General features: G+C 46.1%; 1 protein-coding gene across 11 annotated transcripts in view; it reads left to right on the top strand.

The window, feature by feature from the left end:
• XPNPEP1 (X-prolyl aminopeptidase 1) overlaps positions 1 to 22,117 on the top strand; it is a 53,059-nt gene that overhangs the window by 25,638 nt on the left and 5,304 nt on the right. For 7 of the 11 annotated variants that reach the window (XM_069460833.1, XM_069460831.1, XM_069460835.1 and 4 more), the window contains 16 exons: positions 592 to 655; positions 1,787 to 1,891; positions 4,961 to 5,053; positions 5,378 to 5,521; positions 7,109 to 7,204; positions 9,323 to 9,404; positions 10,595 to 10,805; positions 12,390 to 12,479; positions 13,106 to 13,156; positions 14,323 to 14,381; positions 14,512 to 14,589; positions 16,491 to 16,562; positions 18,168 to 18,228; positions 19,712 to 19,781; positions 20,685 to 20,858; positions 21,921 to 21,997. In XM_069460833.1, the coding sequence (XP_069316934.1) occupies positions 592 to 655; positions 1,787 to 1,891; positions 4,961 to 5,053; positions 5,378 to 5,521; positions 7,109 to 7,204; positions 9,323 to 9,404; positions 10,595 to 10,805; positions 12,390 to 12,479; positions 13,106 to 13,156; positions 14,323 to 14,381; positions 14,512 to 14,589; positions 16,491 to 16,562; positions 18,168 to 18,228; positions 19,712 to 19,781; positions 20,685 to 20,858; positions 21,921 to 21,997 (1,527 nt within the window). The remainder of the gene's footprint in view (positions 1 to 591; positions 656 to 1,786; positions 1,892 to 4,960; positions 5,054 to 5,377; positions 5,522 to 7,108; positions 7,205 to 9,322; positions 9,405 to 10,594; positions 10,806 to 12,389; positions 12,480 to 13,105; positions 13,157 to 14,322; positions 14,382 to 14,511; positions 14,590 to 16,490; positions 16,563 to 18,167; positions 18,229 to 19,711; positions 19,782 to 20,684; positions 20,859 to 21,920; positions 21,998 to 22,117) is intronic. The other 4 variants (XM_069460842.1, XM_069460836.1, XM_069460840.1 and 1 more) reach the window with 4 other exon arrangements.

Genomic DNA, 22,117 nt, shown 5'->3' with positions numbered 1-22,117 from the left:
TATCAGCTGGGAAGGACCTGGTTTTAGATACGTTTTATTTCGCTGAAGCCTCTTGGGCTGGAGGAAGTGTTTCCTCTTATTCTCTAACAGGAAGGGACAGGGTCTGCGTGGGAGAGATTGGTGATGCTACCTTGGAGGGGGACATAAACAGGAAGTTCAGAAACAAGCCAATGTCTAAAGAGACTTAAGTCAGGGAATAATTGGTGCTTACAACAGAAATTCAGACTTACTTTTCAGAAAAATAACAGATGCCTAAATGTCAGTGGCAAGGAAGGGAGAATGCTATTGGTTTGTTTTTTGAGTAAGATCTCAGTGAAGAAATAGCAATTTTTATCTGTTTCTCTTGACTGTATTCTCCAAATGAGGAAATAGAGGCTAAAGAGAACAGCTCTCTTAGTCCTTAATTAATTAGAGTCTTCTGCAATATGTGCTAAATTTTTGTTTTCAGCTAGGCTGTTAGCTGCTTGAGGGAATGTGCCAAGGATTCCCCAACCTTTGTGGTCCCCCAGGCCTAGCGCAGGGCTAAGCACGGGGAAAGCAGTGAGCTCACGACTGATTGAGGTCCAATTTGTTGTCACCTTTGTTTTCCAGAGTGAGTATATTGCACCGTGTGACTGTCGGCGGGCCTTCGTCTCTGGATTCGATGGCTCTGCGGGTGAGTCACTAAATTCTCTCTATTCTTGCTGAACCAAGTTTCAGCCTGTGATACAGAATCAAAAAAAAGAAAAGCAAACCAGATGTTTCTCATTGAGCCTCTGCTGAAAGATGTGGGTTCCCAGCCTTTCCCAGCTCCCCAAGGTCATCTTTTAGTGATGGCTCCTCTCTGTACCTTTGCTTTCGAAATTTTAACAGTTTTTATTTCTTTATTTTTAATAATTTTTATTTAAAGTTTTTTTTAACTTTTTATTAAATATAATGTACATAAAAATTTGCATCAATTAAACTGAATATCCTTGTTTAATTGGCACCCCAAGTAAGAAAAGACACATTAATAGCATCCCAGAACCTCCTGCCTTAGCTTATTGGTCCTGAATAATTCTGCAAGTGCTTGGTTTTTGGTTTGTCTATTTTCAATTTTGGCTTAAAAGACAAAGGTTCATGTTGAGCCACATTGGTGTCCTTCCATAGCTTTCCCAGAACGGTTGTGCCCTTGAGTTTTAGAGTGGGTTTCCCCCTTCAGGTGTCCAGCCCTTAAGCAAGCTAGACTAGGTGGGAGCTCCTCTCCCCCCGCAGTTAGCACTCTGCTTCCTTTGGCGTAAGTACTTGTATTGGTTGGCACGTTAGGATTGGCTTTGGCTGACGCCTCTGTGGAAAGCCCAAAGGTCTGCCAGGCCTGTGAGAACTGAGGGCAGATAGAGGTAGGAGCAGGAACACTCACAGGTCCAGGAAAGGTGAAACCGCTCCGTGGGGGTGTCTGGTGGGACAGAAGAATGGCTGTGATCACTGAGTAGGAACGATTCCTACCTCTGTCTTGTTGAGTATGAGACCACTTTGGCCATGGGTCCACCGTCCTCTGTTCTGCTGACCTTGACTTGTACTGTACAAGTGAGGTCCTTTCTGTACAGGGACCAGTGCCAGGCAGCCTGGGTCTCAGGACTGTTTCTTTCAAAGCTTGACTCACAGTTTTCAGTGGTGTCATATTCTCTTGCCTAGAGGTGTCCCTGGAGTTGAAGACGCATCTGCCCCACTAGGAGCTGCTGCCTCTCACTGCCCGCACGGGCCTGTTGCCATTTTGTACAGCTTCTGGGCAGTTGTTAGAAACCTTTCTCTTTGCTCCCCGATCCAGGCACGGCCATCATCACAGAAGAGCACGCGGCCATGTGGACTGATGGGCGCTACTTTCTTCAGGCTGCCAAGCAGATGGACAGCAACTGGACACTCATGAAGATGGGTGCGTAGAGGCATGGCCGGCCCCAGTTTAGTTGGCCCGATCTGGGCAGGGACCCTAGAGGACCCTAGAGATCCTCAGGACCCCTGGATCTTGATCTTTTCATATGGTCATGGACCCTTTTGAGAATGCAAGGAAAACCAAGAAAATGGTATGCCTGTACGTATATACCAATGCTCATTCAGTTTTGGAGGGTCCTGGTTCAAGATACTTGTTTTAGTGAGAGGAAACTGAGGCCAGAGAGGATAAGTGATTCGCTGCAGATCACATCGTTTGCTGTACGTCTCACTTGTGCACTGGGAGCCTTTCTGCTACTCTTTGCTGCCTCATGATTCAGGGTGAGAGAAAGGCAAGGGACTGCTGGTAACAGAAGCTAGAAAGTTCTCTCTGTGAGGTTCTCTCTGGGGATCCTGGATTTGTTTCTGGCAGCTCGGCTTTGGAGAAGAGCAGTATGTAGGGCAAGAGCTTGGGTCTGGAACTTTCTTGGGCTAGTGACTTCACTTGCAGTGCTTCAGTTTCCTCATTTATAAAATGGGTTAATCATAGTCTGTCCCGCATAGAGTGGTGAGCATTAAAGAAGTAATATATGGAAAGTGTATGTATTCCTCAGTGTTTATTGAATAGTGTGTGTGTGCTCTCCCTTTTCATTTAATTTCATGCCATGTGTATTTTTTCTTGTCATTAAAATAGTCCTTACAAACATAGTTTTAGTAGTTATACAAAGGTCTTTCCCTCCTGAATTTTGAATTTGGGGAACAGATGATAAGGAAGGAGAAAAAGGGGTGATGCTAGGGCCAAGTAAGAAAGAGAAATAGTTGATGTTTCTTGTTTGTTGTAGGAATTAATGAGGAAAGGAAGTTGTCACCAGACTCATAGTACAGGGGACAGAAGGCTGGGCCATGACACTGAGACCCAGGCAGCTAGCCGACTGAGGGGTGTGTGCACTCATGTATGTGTGCCACGCACTCTCCACATATGTATATGCATGTGCTGTTTGTCGTAAGGAGGGACTACGAACATTTTTGTCCTGGCAGTGGGATAACTTAAAATTTCTATTTCTCAAAAATCTTTTTCAAAATATAAAACACCAACTCTATAGATGTTGCTATATTTGATTTCTCCCTTCTCTGTCTCTCTCTCTGTCTCTCTCTCTCTCTCTCTCTCTCACACACACACAGACACACACACACGCAGGCATTCGAGGCTGTTATAAACGTAGAGGCTGGTGGCGTTTTTGATTGCATTTTTTTTGATTGCATGTCTCTGTTACTGGGGTCCAGCACCCTCAACATATATGTATGTTCATAGGTGCTATTGTCTATCTGTATTCCAAATATTACTAAAAATAAATTTCTTAATTTTTTTAGAAAAATAAATACAAATAGAAGTTCTGATACTTTCTTCGTATACCTAGTGGATTAGTAAGTGTACCCTTGGGGTGTGGTGTCTCTCTTTGGGGCCCAAAGATTCAAGCTATTAGGTCTTGCACTTTGCGGGTAGGAATGTCAGCGGAGTGAATATTGTCTGCCTGTTCCTTAAAGCAGGCAGAAAGGGGGTGAGGGTTAAAGTCCTTCCTCCCAAGCCCCTCTCTAGTTTCCTCAGGTGAATCTCCTGAATAGGGAGAGTCCTGGGTTGGTTGGCCAGTGAGTGATTCATCCCTGGGGTTTTGCCAAACATCTGTCTTCTAGGAATGACATATCTTCATCCTGTGAAAGTTACACTAGGGACACTAAGAGAAATTTCATTAATAAGTGGCTTGTTTTTAGTGGCTTGTAAAAAAAAATAGGAAAGTATTAAATAGCAAAATAAAACTCAGTGCCAGCTTCCAGGTAGTTTTTTAGAACTGGTACTCATGAGCTCATTTCTTTATAAAACTTTGAACTTCCCTTCTGTGGTTGTGTGGTTATAGCAGTAGTTGGTAGAGGAAATAGTAAGGATAAGTACTGTTTTAGAATATGTGGACTTTTACTCTAAATATACAATATTTTGCCAAGATGTTAATTTTTTTTTTTTTTTTTTTGAGGGTCTCGCTCTGTTGCCCGGGCTAGAGTGCAGTGGCGCCGTCCTAGCTCACTGCAGCCTCAAACTGCTGGGCTCAAGTGATCCTCCCACCTCAGCTTCCAGAGTAGCTAGGACTACAGGTGCATGATACCACGCCAGGCTAATTTTCCCATTTTTTGTAGAGATGGGGTCTTGCTGTGTTGCTCAGGCTGGTCTCAAACTCCTGGCCTAAAGTGATCCTCCCACATTGGCCTCACAAAATGCTAGGATTATAGGCATGAGCCACCACGCCTGACCCCAAGATGTTAAATGTTTAACAAAAATCTAATTGGTTAAAAAAGTATACATTCCAAAGATATTGGCTAGATATAGAAGATATTGGCTTAGATTATAGAAAAACTGGACTATGAAGTAATCTTAGTTCCTTTCTGGAAGCTTATTTAGTGTACTATGAATAGTATCTTAGAAGGGCTGTCTGATCTTGGGAGTTGAGAAGCCCAGGGGCATTTTAAAGACAACAGCAGGTTCTCGTGGGTCCCTCTTACAGTCTTTGGAAAGGTTTCTTTGCCTTGAGCCTTCCAGTCAGTGGCCAGTTGTGGGCCCCCTGCAGATGGGAGGCAGGCACTGGTGGCATGTTGTTGCCCACCTGGTGTGTGATGTCAGGAAGGCTCCCAGCACCCAGACTTCACCAAATCACCACCCAAGCTCTTGTCAAGTGACCAGTAGTGGGGAAGTGACCCCTTTGCCATGACACCATGTACCTATGTTACAGTGATCCCTGGGATAATGTTTTTACTGGCAGTTCAGTGAAAATCATGCATTTTTTCACCCCCTTCATTCTCACCCCAGCCTTAGGCTTTTCTTACACACCAACTTACACTTCTTCCCCTCTTTCTGTAGCTTTCCAGGGTTAAGGGAGGTTCAGATTTTTCAAGTCCTGCCAATCCAGCTTAAAGAAGATGTTTGATAAAGACCTTGCTATCATTGATGTCAGTGAATTGCATCCTTCTGGGTAGGATGATGAGTGTGGGCCCACGGGGAATCGTTTCTTACCAATTCTTCCCTCTGCAGGTCTGAAGGACACACCAACTCAGGAAGACTGGCTGGTGAGTGTGCTTCCTGAAGGATCCAGGGTTGGTGTGGACCCAATGATCATTCCTACAGGTGAGTGAGCTTGGTCCCTTCCTGCTTGGGTATGGAAGTGGCTTCCAGATTACTCTTCGTCCTCCTTGTGGGATATGGAGCATTTGGGGGCTCAGCATGACTCGATGTCATGATAGAGAGCAAGGTGAGGAGAAGAGTTGTGGGATGGAGGCAGAGGAAGGCTGTTGGTGGAGATGTCCTTTTACTGTTTCTCGTCCTGCACATGCAGCACTGGGCCGTGGGAGGATCACCTTTCAGAAGGTGCTGGGCTCTCTAGGCCCCGCTGCCTGCCTTGGCTGAAATAGGTGTTTAGTTCATGGCTGGGCCACGTGTGTGTCTCCTCAGATTACTGGAAGAAGATGGCCAAGGTTTTGAGAAGCGCTGGCCACCACCTCATTCCTGTCAAGGAGAACCTTGTTGACAAGATCTGGACCGACCGTCCTGAGCGCCCGTGCAAGCCCCTCCTCACACTGGGCCTGGATTACGCAGGTCAGAGCCACAGTAGCGCCCAGCAGGGGTCCCAGCTGTTATCCCCCCACCTCTTGGCATGGTCTTCATCCTGGTCCTCTAAATCCAAGTCACGTTTGAGCTGGTGGGAGGATTTTGCCCCACATTGGCCCAGTGGGACATATGAGGAATCAGGAGCTTTATTTGTTTCCACTGTTGCCACCTACTTGCCACTTATTTTGGCTTAGTTTATTTTTGCAAAGCTCTTCTGGGTGGCTTTTTGGGCGCTGTTAGCATTTGTACGTTTACCTTCCAAGGGCCCTCAGCCTCCATCCTGTGCTTTCTGCTTTGGAAGGTTTGGGGTGTGGGTGTGTTTCTTTGGCCTGTGTGACAGTGCTGGGTGAGGAGCATGCTCTGTGAGCTGTCCTGTGGATTTATGAAGCAGTGACAGGGCAGAGGGAGCGGCCTGGGAGGTGGGGCTGCAGGGAGGGCGCCTTGCTGTAGAAACAGAGGTGGATGGGGGATGGCTGTGGAATGTAGCAGATTGCCCAGAGGGGTCCTGGGAAGAAAGCATGACAGCCCAGACTCTGGGCCAAGTTTTAAACAGCATTCCCGAGCTGATCTTCAAAGCAGCCCTTGGTGCAGGGGCAGCCCCCAGCTTGCTTTCCTGTGTGACGCCCTCACCGGAGGGCATTGCAGATTGGGGAGGATGGGTCCACTGAGTGGCCCAGGGTCAGCTAAATATTTTCCATCAGTGTGGTTTGAATTTTTTTTCACTGAAGCAGGAACTCTGAGCTATGGCTTGTAGGAGAGCAAATGTTGTAGAGCTTTTGTTCAGCAAGCATTTGAGGGCCTACTCTGTGCAGGACACCGTGCCAGGTGCTGGGTGGATAAGACAGATGCCTACCTTGTTCACAGGTGGCTGTTACCTGAGTTACAAATGCTGCTATGGTGGGGTGAGCTCTTCCAGGGCCGCTGTTTCCTCCTGAGGAGCAGCAGGGAGGCCTTGGCCATGTCGGACAGGGTGGTGTGATGTGGAAGTGGTAGTCACAGTGAGTCAGATCCCAGGGAAATCCTGGGTCTGAGCACTGAAAGGCGATTCTCGCAGCCCCAGGAATGATAAGTGGTGGGTGCTATTCCCTTGCTCTGCGAAACTGAGTTGAGTTCTCTCTGTTGGGTGGTGTGTTCATGTCTCTTCCTGTGTGTCCCCTGCCGTATCAATACTTAGACTACCATAATTGATTGCAGGTTTAATTGTCTTCCCTTCTAGACTGTAAGCCCCATGAGGACAGGGACTGGGTCTAGCACAGAGCTGTAACCTCAGTGACCAGCTTAGTGCCTGGCACATACCTATACTGGCAAGTTTAGATGCGTCATAGGCATCTGTGGGATGAATAAATGGATTAATTTTGCTGGTGAGGCAATCAGGGCTCACGACAGTCAAGTGGCTTAAGCCAGAGTCACACTTCTTATGTATAGGGCTTGAATCTAGGTCTTCTATCTGTGCAAGCAACACGCTCCCTGTAAGGTTTGGTGTTGATTGAGAATGTTTGGGATGGGTTCTTTCACTTGGCTCCTGTGGCTTCCTGGGACCAGGGGTGGAGTCGCAAGCACATTTATCTCTTGCAGGCATCTCCTGGAAAGACAAGGTTGCAGACCTTCGATTGAAAATGGCTGAGAGGAACGTCATGTGGTTTGTGGTCACTGCTCTGGATGAGATTGCATGTGAGTGCTCTGGTTTCGCTGTTGGGCGTGTTACCTGATCTCCTCTTTGGGTCTCCGGAAATCTGTGTGTTCCTGCCATTCAGCTTTCTGAGTGGCCAGGGAATAAGCAAAAGACTGTGTCACCAAATGGGCATAGGAGATGCCAATTAGGATGAAGGAGAAAGAATTACAGGGACTAAGAGAAGGGAGTGTAGCCTTGCCCAGGGCAGTGTTACAGCCAGGGACTCATGTTGAATCCAAGAGTGACGTCTGCCTCTGGGCAGTCTCAGGACGGTGGCACCTCTGAGGAACAGTTCATGTCTGTCAGCCTCTCTCTAGGTTTAAAAGTGGGATCATAGGAGATATTTTTTCCTTTATATTTTTCCTATAATTTCCCAAGGTCTTTGCAGTGAGAATATTTTGGAAACATTTCTACCTCAGAAAACTCAGGAACTAAAAGTTCCTTGCCAAGCCCTTTGATACTGTTAGCAGTTTCTCTACAATTGTTCAGTCCCTTCTCTCATCTTCTAGAACCTGAAGAAATCTGGTTGAACCTTCCTGTCCTGTCTCCTGTTTTCTGAGTGGATTTGAGCTAGGGCAGTTGAGAAGAGGCACTGCTTTGTCTCGTTGCTTTCTCACTAGAGAAAGAGACCCTGCTACACGGTGTCCTAGCTCTGCAGCCCCCATCTCATCTCTTCCATCCCCGAAACTTTGTTAAAGGTATCAGTGACTTATATCCCTAATTAACTTAATAACTTCAACATCAGAGAAAAAAAAAACATATAAAGCTAGTTTCTCCCCTTGATTATAACAAGAACACATTCCCATTATGGAAAACCTGAAAAATGCAGAGGAAGTAGAAACAAGAAAAAAAATCACCTCTAATTCTATTACCCAGAGATAATGTGTTCATATTGTATACATTTTGTAGCCTGACTTTTCAATCTTTCAGTATAGTATAAGCACATAGAAGCATAATTTTAAGTGAGTATTAAATATTAAATCATGTGGTTATACCATAATTTACTTAACCCTAAGGATGACCTTTGGGTTATTTCCAGTTTTCCCACAATTTATTGTAATGTTACCATGAAAATCTTGGTTCATAAATCCAAGTCTTAATGTCTGATAATTTCTTCTTCCTATTTCTGGTTGACTTTTAGGGGTGGTGTTACGGATTAGCAGGTATGTGTATGGTAGGGCTCTGGACACATCTTGCCCTTTACTTGCCCGGAAGGTTGCATGGTGGCGTTTGAACACACCTATCTTGCCACACTCTCACCCAGCCCCAGATACTATCGTTTATAAAAAGTGCTAATACGGTAGATAAAAAAATGTTGCTTCGTCACTTTACTTTGAGAAACCGCTATTTTAAAATAGAGGCAATACTTTTGATGCCAGGGCCTTTTTGCTCTCTGATCCTCAGGAGAGCAAACTCGGGAGCTGGAAGCCCTGGGACCAGAGCTGTGCTCTCTACTGAGCCCTCCAGTCTCTCAAACGTTCAGTGACCTTACCAGACCCCCTGACACTGGCCGAAGTGGATCCCCACCCAGCTGTGGTGCCATAGCAGACCCATGGGTGGGCCCCAGGCTCTGGTTTCATTCGTGGGCCGCAGCCCTGACTCACTCCTTTTCTTTCTGCCTCTGACCAGAAGCTCCACCTCCGTGGGGCTCACTGACCCTTACAGACGGGGCCCTGTCTGGCCTCCCTTGTGGGTGGATCTCAGTTTTTTTACCCTAGGCCACTTGCTTCAGGAGGGAGAGAGTGCTGTCTCCTTCCTCTTTATTTGGGGGTACCCAGAGGTTTATCTGTGGCAAGGCCTGGCAGGTCACCGCTAGGTGGACCATTTGAACTCTTTGTTTGTGGGGCATTTCTCATGTTTTCTGACTAATGACTCTTACTCACGTCTCTGAGTAGGGATGTGGCAGCATAAGGAACAGTTCTGGTGCCATCATGTGGCAGACACGAGCAATTGCAGCTCAGAGGTGGAACCAGGAGTAAGGTTCCTTGCTTTTCTGAGCAATGCCACCGAATCCTTCCACAGCAGCTGGACTCCAGGCCAAAGTTCTTCCCTCCCGCCATAGGTGACGCTGTAAAATCCCAAGTCAGGCAGGTGACAGGACTTTGATTTCTTTTTAGGGCTATTCAATCTTCGAGGATCAGATGTGGAGCACAATCCGGTATTTTTCTCCTACGCAATCATAGGACTAGAGACGATCATGTGAGTGTTTGCTTCTCACCTGGAACTTCCTTCCCTGCAGTGCCTTGGCCCCTCAGTCTCCCCTTTCTGGTCCTGGTCCACCTGTTACTGCCTGATGATTTGCTGATGGCTTCTTTTTTCTCTTTCCCTTCTTGTTTTCATTAACAGTAGGTGTTTATTTATATCCTGCCTCTCCTTTAACCCCCCAAGTGATTTGGAATCTGTGAAAGTATCTGTAGTACTATGAGATGAAAGAATAAGTAGGTGAGGATGTTAGGACCAAGCTGGAGTGAGGTTTGTTCACAGAATTCCTGCTGCAAGGTCTTATTCAGGCCACACATTTAATTCCAAGTTTTCTAGAAGCTGGTGCAAAGGGGTGTATAGGCTCTGTTCCATAATCCTGGGTCCACAATGCAAATAAACCTAGTTATTTCAAAGGTCAGAAATAATATGGGAGAATCCCCTGAACGATGCTTTGTTCAATTGTCAGTTTATCTTTTCAGAGCATTGCTTGTGGCCTTCCTGTCATTGCTCTTCTATTTGCATGACTTTCTGCATTCAGACAGCACATTTATTGAGTGCCTGCTATGTGATAGGGGTCTCTATTAGGTGCTAGGGTGAATGAGACAGAAAGGGTCCCAGGTTAGAGTTGGGGAGATGAGTATCTCCTCTTCCTGAGGGATTTGGGCACATATATGAACAACTTGTCAACAAGGTCGGTATAGGTGTTATAAGAGGGGCCTGATCTAGGTTTGGGGGTCAGAGGACACTCTTGGGGAAAGTAATATCCAAGCAGAGATGAATGATAAATGTGAGCTAGCTAGGTGACTGGCAGGGTGAGGAGTGGGAAACTGTGATCCCAGGAGAGGGAACAGCATTTTCAGGCTCTGGGCAGGAAAGAGCATGGTGTGTGTGTAGGATCCAAAGTAGTCCAGTGTGGTTGCAAGCTAGTGTGAGATCAGAAGGTGAGTAGAGCCAACAGGTTTGTGGCTTGGGGAATCAGGTGGGTGATGACAACACACAGGGACAGGGAACACGGTTAGAAGAGCAGGATTTGGGGAAGGGGTGGGGAGGAAGGAAAAGCTGCTTGGTTTTGGTTGCCAGCAGACAGAGCCTGATGTGTGTGTGTGTGCGTGTCTGTGTCTGTCTGTGTTCTCACCCTCTCACTCATGTGCCTTCCCTTTTCTGTCACCCACCTGGCCCTTCTGCAGGCTCTTCATTGATGGTGACCGCATAGACACCCCCAGTGTGAAGGAGCACCTGCTTCTTGACTTGGGCTTGGAAGCCGAATACAGAATCCAGGTGCTTCCCTACAAGTCCATCCTGAATGAGCTGAAGACCCTGTGTGCCGACGTCTCCCCAAGGGAGAAGGTGTGGGTCAGTGACAAGGCCAGCTACGCCGTGAGCGAGGCTATCCCCAAGGTTGGTGGCCTCAGTTTGGCCCATCCTACATCCCGCCATCTCTTGGCGTTGTGCAGCAAGGTGTTCAAAGCAGAGGCTGTTCGGGCAGCTCCCTGCGTGCGACTGGCTGCTGGGTCAGAGCTGGAGCTGTATTGAGAGTCAGAGGCCTCTGAGAGCTCACTGAGTCCTGTGTTTTCCAGAGTATGGCATGAATGATGATTTTAGGGGTACACATTAATACTTAGATTTATTTAAATATATCTGTTTTAACAGAATTTAATGTATACTAGAAAAAAATATAACCAGCATACGAGTCCATGATACTATAAAAATTATTTAAGACAAACTTTAATAAACTAAGTTGATTTCAAGGTGATTTAAAGAAATAGTACTAAGTAAATTAGGGTGCAGTGTATAGGAAACTCGGGTAAAAGCTGTGCGGGTGGTATGAGAATACCTGAGGTTTGGGAAATGCTTCATATACACCCCCCGCCCCCGCGGCACCCCCCCCCCCACATTTTATAGCTAAGGAGACTTGAGGCCCAGAGAGACTTGGGGAGTTGGGGATGTGTCAAAGGTGAAATGATATCGTTAGCCTTGCGCTTTACCTAGCCCCTGCTGGGCAGTGCTAAGCAGCTGACACTTGTTGCCTCATTTTAGTTAGGGTCTGAGGCAGGACTGGAATCCAGGCCTCTTTGATGTAGGCTTTTTTGTCTTGCCCTGGGCCTCTGGCTGCCAAGTGGCCTTTGGCAAGCCCAGTGAGGTTCTGTCTTCTCCACTGAGCAGTGGGCCATCCGGGGAGGGGCCCAGACCTGGCCCTCTAGACCTGGTTTGCCATTGTACCCCTGCCACTGTCACTGTGTGCGACCTCTAGCAAGGCACTCAGAGCTTTACTTCCTTGACCCAAATGGGGCTCACTCCTGTCTTCCCTGTTTCATGAGGGGTATGTATGAGAGAGAAAGAGAGGGAGAGAGAGAAGAGTAAAGAAAGTGAAAGCAATTTGAGAAGCTCTGTGCAGGTACTAGGTATGCTGACCACCTCCCCACCCCTGCCAAATTACACGACTAGATTCTAACTTGTTCTTAAACTGGGAGGGGTCTTCTCCAGCCCTTTAAGATCAGACCATTAGCAGTAGCTGAGATGTGATCACTGAGCGGAAAGGGGGAGGGAGCAGGAGGCCTCCCTCCTCAGGTCATATGCATCCCTAGATGGGGGAAAAAGCCTCCTTTGTGCAGCAAGAGAGGGGTTATTTCGGTCAAGCTTTGAGTGGTTAGTGAACTCTGACCACAACCACAGAGGCTTAGAAAGCAATATCTTGCTGATGGCTGGTAGCCAGCAGTCTCAAAGAGCTAAGGGGGAGGGGGTCGGAGGATGCAAGAGAGAGAACTTGTTTGATGTACTTACTCTTTTTGGATGAGCTCAAGCTCAGGGTTATCAATCAAAAGGGACAGGTCTTTGGATCCCTAGGGGACAGCTGTGTGTGGTCCCGAGTGGGAGCTCTTCAGATGATTTGTCTAAAGTGCATTTGGCTGAGCAGAGGTGGTTGCCTTGGTCTTGGTGGGTGGGGCAGGCTTGATTTCCCATCCTACTGCCCTTTGCCTCTAGGACCATCGCTGCTGTATGCCTTACACCCCCATCTGCATCGCCAAAGCTGTGAAGAATTCAGCCGAGTTGGAAGGCATGAGGCGGGCTCACGTGAGTAGAGCAGCTGGTGCAGAAGACAGGATGTGAGGTGGTCAGAAGGCCTGGCTCCTGCTCCCTCACCTCCTGTGGTCTTGAGCCTGGCACAAGGTCGGAATCTCTCTGAGCCACAGCCTCCTGGCTTCCTGAGTAAATGAGAATGAAATGAAACATTTGATGGGATAAATCTTTACAAAAGAATAACACACAACACAAAAGGAGATATTGATGATGATAGTGTAGATGATAGTGATGATGATGAAGCTTCATATTATGGCCTGATTGTGTTTTAAGGCAAAGGGTGGGTCTAGAAAGATTTGGGGCCCAGAGATGGCTTTTGGGGCCTGTCTTCTTGGTCCCTGTAGGGCAGGAGTTTACCCCTTCAGGGAAGCTGTCCATCCTCTGAGGCAGGGCCCTTCCTGATTATGCCTGAACTACTGAATAGCAGAGGAGCCCTTTCCCGGATAATGGGAATTGCTGCAAACTGGCTTCCAGGAAATGTCCACCTGCAAAGCCCCGATTGCTGGTGGTTTGTGGCCCTGTAGGTACAGCTCTCTCAGTATCGCATTAGGGCGAGGCTCTGAATCTGGCCATCTGATTTTCAGTATTAACTTTAAAAAATATCTCTATTGTTTGCACAGATTAAAGATGCCGTTGCCCTCTGTGAACTCTTTAACTGGCTGGAGAAAGAGGTTGGTTCTTAGAAATTATTCAGAAATACCTACATGTGATTCTAACTGTGCCATCCTCCATGCTCTGTTGACCATGAGGTCTAAGATCTCAATCTAATTTAGGCTCTATTTTAATAGTTCATTTTGGAAATTTGGTGTATGTATTTTAAAATTCTTTAATTGTGGAAAATAGTAAGAAGGATGAAGAAAGAAATTCCATGACAGAGTGGATCCTTTTTGGGTTAGGGAATCATAACTAATTAGAATTTCATTATAAGGAAAAATGAGCCTTATAATATTCTTATAGGCAGGCTGATTGTATTAGGAGAAAAAGAACCTTGTGTGCATCTTGAACTTTACGCCATAAAAATTTTCCTATTAAATTGACTCTTAGCCATTAATTTCTTGCCCGTCCACTCCCTGTAGTTGACAAGAGTGTGGTTTCTTTGTGCTGTGATTAAACAATGTCAGGTTCTCTTTTAGTATTATATAAACAACTCTTTAATTGGAAAAAGAAAATATGTTTATTCCTACCAGTGTAATTATTTTTTCCACATGTTTCCTTCTGGCTGTTGTTTGTCTGTATAAATCATTTTTAAAATGTAAGTCATTTTTACACGTCTCTCAGTGTACAGATACAATTTTGTATTTTGTTTGTTTTATTCACTTAGAGTCATAGTGTGACTATTTTCCATGTGCTTTGAGGCCTTGGAAAAGGATCCATGTGGAAACTGCATCTGGAGCCTAGACTGATTTACTTACTCATTCTTCCTGTTTTGAACTGTTTAGGTGGTTTTTTAACTTTTTGCTATTATCAATAATCCCACAATATCTTTGCGTTTATCTTTTTTATTTCTTTATGATGATTTTCTAAGGATGATTTCCTAGGAGGAGACACTTTTGAATTTTGGAACTTAGATGCATTGTTTTAGGAGGTTTTAGGAAAAAATACCAAGGCAAAATAGTTGAGTAAAAAGTAAATTAATAAAAACCCTCTAGTTAGCTTTGGTGAGAGCCTTTAGACGTTCTGTCCGTGTTGAAGATGAGACTGAAGCTGTGTCCTGTAGATTGGATAGTTGGGATTTGGAAATTGAGGGCAAAGTAAGCTTCTCATGGACCCCCTCTAACATGCAAGGGGCACACGTGGATTTCTCTCTCCAGATGATTTACGGGCAGTTTTCTCCTAGGTTCCCAAAGGTGGCGTGACCGAGATCTCGGCTGCGGACAAGGCTGAGGAGTTTCGCAGGTAAGGATCCGTTTGGGGGCCCACGATCCTCCGCCGCTTCCCTTGGGAGTCAGATGAGGCCAGAAGGGCCCTAATTCTTGGCACGGTAAAACCTTTCAGCTGCTCTGGGCTCTGTGTCTTTCTGTTGCAGGCAGCAGGTGGACTTTGTGGACCTGAGCTTCCCGACCATTTCCAGTACGGGACCCAACGGCGCCATCATTCACTACGCGTAAGGCACGCGGAGGAGCATGCCGCCCGGCTTTGCTGTCGCTTCTGCCCGGGAGCCTGAGGCAGAGGCCCCTGTGCCCACCTGTACAGTTGAGACTGTAAAATGAAGGGACCTCTGAGGTCTTATTTCTTATTTTCTCTGAATCCACAAGCCTCTGCCTTTCCGGCGCTCCTCCCAGGCGCAGTACGGCCCTGGCATTCTCCACGGCGTAGTCAGATGTCCCTCTTTCTTTTTTGAAGCTCCAGGAACTGTATCCAAAGCCCTTGAATCTTGATGACTGGAATTTTTGAGGGTTTTTCTTTCCTGATAACAGCAGCCTTCTTAATGCCCTAGTTCTTACATCTTACAGGCTCCATCAGCTCTATACCAAAAACACTTATCACGAGGTTGCGGGCACCTTGTTTTGGGTAGAGAGATAATCAGTCCCCTCTCTCCTCTCCCCCTGGGCTTGAAGCCTGGCGTCCCGGTCTGTGGGGATTTTGACCACATGATCTGTAAGAAGCCATGACCTATAAGAGCTGAGCCTCCCTGAACCGTGAACGGAGACTGTGGGGGCACTGGTACGTTCAGGACTGGCAGCTCCCTGTGGGGTTGATGGGGGTGTGTTAATAATTTGGCATGGCCATTGGGCTTAGCCTCAGCTCTGCCCAGCTCTCACTGTTTGGCTTTGCGTTGGACATTGGGCATGTTGGGTCTACGCTTTCCATCTGGGACGTGCACAGTCAGGGAAAGAACACTTGGTCTGTCTCTCTGTGCTGTATGTGGGCACAGATCTCCCCCCACTTTTAATAATTGCTTATAGAATTTTTAGTCTTGGGGCAGATTTTGAAGCTGTGTGTGGGAGACAGTCACAGATGTCACAGTACAGTTCTCTCACATTAATATTTCTGTTCCAACATAAAAATAACAAAAGGACTTCACTTTTTGTCTTATGTTTAACTCAGATGATCAGATGATGAATTTCCTGGCAGGTTACTGTCCTGTGATTTTTGCATATAACTAAAACATTAAGGAATTTCATTTCAAGGGGAGAGAAATTTGCTTCTCCTTGGCATTTCTTCGTGGTGGGCTGCTGGAGGCCTGTTGAGAGGCCGGGCACTGGAGGCTGGCCCTGGGGCTGGTTGTCTTTTAGTTGTTCAGCTCATGTGCCAACTGGTGGCTTTATCGCTGAAGAGGGGCTGGTACCTGGACATGAAGGACTCCCTCCCTTGAGCTGCAGGGTGGACACCTGGGATGTCTGCATCCCTTTGGGCATTTCCCTATACAGTGTCCAGAAAATAGCATGGGGAAAGCAGATCACTTCTTGAAAATACCTCATGTTCATTTGAAAAAAGTGCTCCAGCTTGAGAGTGTCATGATCCACCCCTTTCCCCAACAAAATCCCTTCAGTTTTTCTCCCAAATTGAGACATTCACCCCCTCCCTGTCTGGTGGTCTGGGCAGCAGGTGGGGGGCCCCTGCTGAAGTATGGCCTGGAGGCTTGAGGCAGGGGCCCGGCTCCCCGAGACAAGTGAGGCCTGATGACTCCAGGCTGCTCTCATCGCAGTTCCCAGGACTCTGGCTTGGTCCTGTTGCTTCTCTCGAGTCTCATTTTTGTAACTTTTACAATTATCGCCTGAATACTTGCTTTGTTCCAGATACAAACAGAGGTAGACATAAAGAAATGTCTTATTCTTCCTTTTCTTGAGCTCTTTATCTAGTTGAGGAGATATATTGACTGGGCTTTTGAATAGAAGTTTTTAATATTAATTGAAATAATTTATTGGGTAACTTTTTATTTTGATATAATTTCAGACTGACATAAGTTGCAAGAATAGTACAAGGAGCTCTTGTATGCCCTCCTCCCAGATTCACCAAGTGTTTGTATTTGTGGAGTAATTAATTTTTTGTTAACCTTGTTAGGCCAGTCCCTGAGACGAATAGGACCTTGTCCCTGGATGAGGTGTACCTCATTGACTCGGGTGCCCAGTACAAGTAAGTGAACCGGGACTGGTGGGACTTGCCTCGGGCTTTAGGCAGCTGAGTAGGTGGACGGGCGGCGCTCCAGCTGACAGCGCTCAGCTGGTCAGCACATTCTGCGCTGGCCACGCATGGAGTCGCTCTTGTGTCCTGTCCTTTAATTCACCCCTAGTTGAAATAGCCCAGTTGTGACTCTGTTCCCACAAAAGACTGTCTGATAGAAATGTTTAGTCCTTGGCCGGAAGTTGTTTAAATACTCAATAAATAACTGTGAAATAAAGCAGGCTTTTGGAACTATTGGAAAATTTTCTGCCTCAGCCCATAAACTGCCTGCCCGGCTCCCTTTATGTAAGGGATTAATTTTGAATGAGAAATGAGGGCTACCCCCAAATTTCTGAATTTCCTTCTTCTTGTCTTGCCACTTTCCTGGCAGTTGGGACCTAATTATTGAATGAGCTTAGCCAATTACATGGTAACCACACCTAGCCTTGGGACACAGGGATAGAAACAATATCAGCCTAGGGCTAAGGGTACAGGGCTCGCTTGGTAAAGGTATAAACTTATGTTCACTTCTAAATTTTGGCAAGATTCTGAAAGTTATCCTTTTAGGGATGTGGGCTAGGGTGTGTTAAGAGATACACTTGGATATTTTTTAGGGTCTGTGTCCAGGAAACCCCTTGCTGTCTTGACAAGAGGAGTTATTATAGATTTTGGCCCTTTTTTGCTAGAAATAGGCTCCTATTTACTTTGGTCTGTTCCATCTTGTTCAAAACCCCGGCGATGGTGCCTCTGACTGATGAAACAGCCCTCGCACAGTAGACCAAGAGTGAATGTGTCAGGGACCAAGTCCACTTTATCAAGCCATCCTTGCATCCACACTTTGTCTCATTTTTTATAATAACTTTATTGAGATAAGATTCATGTGCCATACAATTCACCTACTTAAAGTGTACAATTAATGTTTTTTTTTTTTTGTATTCACAGAGTTGTGCAACCGTCACCACAGTTAGTTTTAGAGCATTTTCATCACCCCAAAAAGAAACCTCATACCCATTGGCAGTCACTCCCCCTTTTCTTCCACCCTAGAGAACCGCTACTCTGTTTCTGTCTCTATGGATTTGCCTAGTCTGAACATTCCATATAAATGGAATTATGTAATATATGGCCTTCTGTGTTTGGCTTCTGTCACTTAGCATGATGTCCTCAAGGTTCATCCATGTTGTAGCATGTGTCAGTACTCACTTCATTCCTTTTCATTGCCAAATAATATTCCACTGTATGGCCAATACTCCATTTTGTTTATTCATCAGCTGATGGACATTTGGGTTGTTTCCACCTTTTGTCTAGTATGAGTAATGCTGCTATGAACATTTATATACCTGTTATTGTGCAGACGTATGTTTTCAGTTCCCTTGGGTATATACCTAGGAATGGAATTGCTGGGTCATATGGTGACTTATCCTTGCAAGGAACTGCAAACTGCTCTCCAAAGTGGCTGTACCATTTTACATGCCCACCAGCAGTCTGCCAGGGGTCTAATTTCTCCACATTCTCACCTGTCTCATGTTTGACTGAAAGCTTATTTCAACTGAAAACTAATTTGTCCTTTCTTTTGGAAAGGGATGGAACCACAGATGTGACCCGGACCATGCATTTTGGGACCCCTACAGCCTACGAGAAGGTAAGGTGGAGGAAAAAAATGCAAGAGCCCCTCTCTGCTTTCTTAAGAAGAACTTTACTTTTGTGAAAAAGGATTGTATAAAGAAGGAAAAATTATATGTGGGATAGTAAAATTGCTCATTACTGTGGAGTCAGGCTTATCTGCTTTATGAGTTCCATTTAATTAATTATGGGAGAGTAAGACATTTGGAGAAATTTTAAAAGCATTCTGTTAAGGTCAGTGCAGCTCAGGTTCAAGTTTAAATAGCTCTGACCTTCTCTTGAGTCAAGAAATGTCAATTGGGCTGGGGTTGGGGTAGTGAAATATATGCTTTACAAGCAGTGTCTAGATTTGATTCTGAAAGCTGCTCCCCTTCTTTGTTCAAGTTCAGCATTCTTATTTACAGGCTCAGCTGTCTAGGAATTCTCTGAAATGACAGACCCTGTTCACTTTGTGATGTGATTGGCATGGGAAGGGAGAACAGAGCTGTGGGGTAGAGAGATGTGTGCCAGGGCTCTGGGACCTGGCTTCTGAGCTTCTCCGCTGTTTAACAGCTCCATGACCTTGAACAAAACACCACCCATGAAAATGGGGATAAAGGTACCCACCTCCCAGGCTGGTCGTGAATTTCTCTGAGCCCAGTGAGTTCTCGAGTCACAGTCACTGCTCAGCGAACACTGATTGAGTCTCTGAGTGATTCTCTTTGTCCACGGGAGCTCCCTTAGGAAGAATAGCCAAGGAAAGGGTTTTATTCAGATTTCCCACTCTTGGTCCCTTGCCTGTCTGTTTGCATGTACTGTGCACCCTTGGTAGAGTTTGGAACTTGGGTTGGGGATTCCTTTCATCTGACTCTTCTTGTGCTGTGGAAAGAGCCCCAGACCACGTTGAGGAGTATAGAGTTTTAGTCCTGACTCTGCACCTTGCTGGCAAGCCCCTAACCTTCTGAGCAGCACTTTCCCTGTCTGGGCAGTGGGGACAACCCCTGAGGATAGTGTGGTGGTAAGGAGCGCAGGTGCTGAGGCCAGACGCTGCCACTTAGCGGCTGGGTGATCTGGGCACGCTACTGTATCTGTAAAGTGAGGATTTTGATAGCGCCTCCCTCGCGGAGTGTAGGATTGAATGTACAGTGCTTGGTACAGTGCCTGGCACACAGGACTAGCTCAGGCAGTGTGGGTTGGGGTTTTCAGTGCTTTGTTACTTTCCCAGTCTTTCTAAGGCTCCGTGGCATAGAATTTGTCAGAAGGTTTGTTACAAGGTAAAGTCCTGTGGGATCAGCTCTTTTGACAGTGTTCTTGTACTAAGTTTAATTTCAAGATTTTCTGAAAAATTGGTCCCATGGCAAGGCTTTTTTTTTTTTCCACCAGATTTTTTAATTTTTACTCTGATTTTCTCTGTGGTATTGCTAAAAACTTTAACAGGCAAGGTTTTCCGAACTATCAGAAAACTACAGGATAGAAACATCTGTCTTCGTTCTGCAACGTGCCCCCTGGGTTTTCTTTGGCAGGAATGCTTCACATACGTCCTCAAGGGCCATATAGCTGTGAGCGCAGCCGTTTTCCCGACTGGAACCAAAGGTAGGTGGTTCCTTCTGTCATATGGCAGCCTCTTTTTCTCGTTCAAGAATCAAACATGTCAAAGTTTGAGTGGAAGAACATGTTCGTTCTTTTGCTGTGTGGTCCTCATCCCAGCTCAGGCCTGGCCAGGGCAGGTGGGGTACTGCATGGAGGGATCTCCTGGACCCACTGCCGAGCCCAGAGGGCTTCCACCACCCCAGAGCTGAGGCTTGGGATGGTCCCGGTGTCCGCTGTGCACCTCTCTCCTGACCCCTCACAGTATTGGATGGCATTGCAGGCAGCTCCCAGGAGAGGACAAACTGGGTATGAAGGCCCCAGGGGCCAAGCAGAAGTTGATGCAGCTTCCTGTCTGCCCTTTAGCGCTGGGCCAGTGAGTGACTCTTTTCAGGGTTCTTAGGATTTCTTTTACTGGGATCCTGGACTTTAGATATGTATTTCTTTGCTTGAGGACTGGTGGGTGGGGCATTGGACTGGGAGTTGACAAGACCCGGACCTAGAATCTGGTTAGATCGGGCATGCACTCATCTCCCTGAGCCTCATCTGTCTTGCCTGCCTGCCTGCTTGCAGAATGGTTAGAATCTCACCTTTGTAATTCTGAAACCTCAGGGTCCCAGATCTGGAAGGGAGTGTCCATGTCATCGAACGCAGCCTTTATCTGCTGTAGGTGTCCACCCCCTTACCAGCAGCCTAGACGGGTGACTGTCTAGCTTCAGACTCAGCTCTGACTGGCTCCTCAGGAGCTCTGGTTATTAGAAAGTTCTTCCTTGTGCTGGGCTGAAATATGAACCCTCCAGTAACTTTTACCTGTTGGTTTCTGTTTCGTGTTCTGGTGCCAAACATAATAAATCTAATCTTTAAAGTGCTGTACAAATATCATCAAGTGCTTCTTTTTGTGTCTTTCAGGCCACCTTCTCGACTCCTTTGCCCGTTCAGCTTTATGGGATTCTGGCCTGGATTACCTGCACGGAACAGGACATGGTGTTGGATCTTTTTTAAATGTCCATGAGGGTCCTTGCGGCATCAGTTATAAAACATTCTCTGACGAGCCCTTGGAGGCAGGCATGATTGTCACTGACGGTAGGTGTCCTTCACATAGAGGGCACGCATGGATCCTTGAGCCTTTTTGGAAGCTCTTTGTTGTGTCTTATTTTTTAAAATTATTTTAAAGTAAATTGGCCATAATTTTCCCCTCCTGTCACCTTGAATTGAAAACATCAACAGACTTTCTGATTATAGAAGCAATACATGTTCATTTTAGAAAAAATGAAATTATGTAACAGTATAAAAAGAAAATGAAAAGTATGTGCAATCTAACTACCCAGGGGAAACATGACTTAATATTTGCTGTGTTAGCTTTTGGTCTTTTATATATGTAGGTACCTTATTTTTAGTCAGAGCTCATACTGGATGTATTGCCTGTATTCTGCTTTCTTTTTTTTTTTTTTTTGAGACAGAGTCTCGCTCTGTTGCCCAGGCTAGAGTGCCGTGGCGTCAGCCTAGCTCACAGCAACCTCAAACTCCTGGGCTCCAGCAATCCTCCTGCCTCAGTCCCTGTAGCTGGGACTACAGGCATGTGCCACCATGCCTGGCTAATTTTTTTTTTATATATATATATTTTTAGTTGTCCAGTTAATTTCTTTCTATTTTTTTAGTAGAGATGGGGGTCTCGCTCTTGCTCAGGCTGGTCTTGAACTCCTGATCTCAAACGATCCTCCTGTCTTGGTCTCCCGGAGTGTTAGGATTACAGGCGTGAGCCACTACCCCCGGCCTCTGCTTTCTTAATGTATTGCCTTTTCCTGAATCATTGCCAAATATTTGTAAATATATTTTAATGCCTGCGTGATTGTGTCTTATGGATATGCACCATGGTTTATTTGGTGGATCCCTTGTTATTGTACTCCTTACCTGGTAGCCAGTTTTCAGGAATCACAGAGCCTGTTCTGTACCTCAAGTGCCTATAAAAAAGTGGCCATGGGGAAGAAGGTGGCATCTCGGGGCTCTTACACCAGGGGAGAGTGGGCCCTTCACCTCTTTATTCTTCTCTTTCGGGGTGATGTGGTCATCCCAGGAATGAAAGCTTCTCTTTTCTGTGGACATTATCGTGGGCTGGTTCTCATTTTGGGGTTTGGTTTGTTTTAGAGCCAGGGTATTATGAAGATGGGGCTTTTGGAATTCGCATTGAGAATGTTGTCCTGGTGGTTCCTGTGAAAACCAAGGTGAGCGTTTATTTATTAAAGATATTCCCTGTTCTTTATGGTGAGAAGATGAAAACTTACGTCTTTAAAGCCAAGAATGTACCATTATGGGACCACCATGGAGCCTCCCCCTGATGTCAG

This window comes from Eulemur rufifrons, chromosome 28, assembly GCF_041146395.1.
Source record: "Eulemur rufifrons isolate Redbay chromosome 28, OSU_ERuf_1, whole genome shotgun sequence".
NCBI lineage: Eukaryota > Metazoa > Chordata > Mammalia > Primates > Lemuridae > Eulemur > Eulemur rufifrons.
Note: the sequence above shows the minus strand (reverse complement) of the source record. Positions and strands in the feature narration are given on the sequence as shown.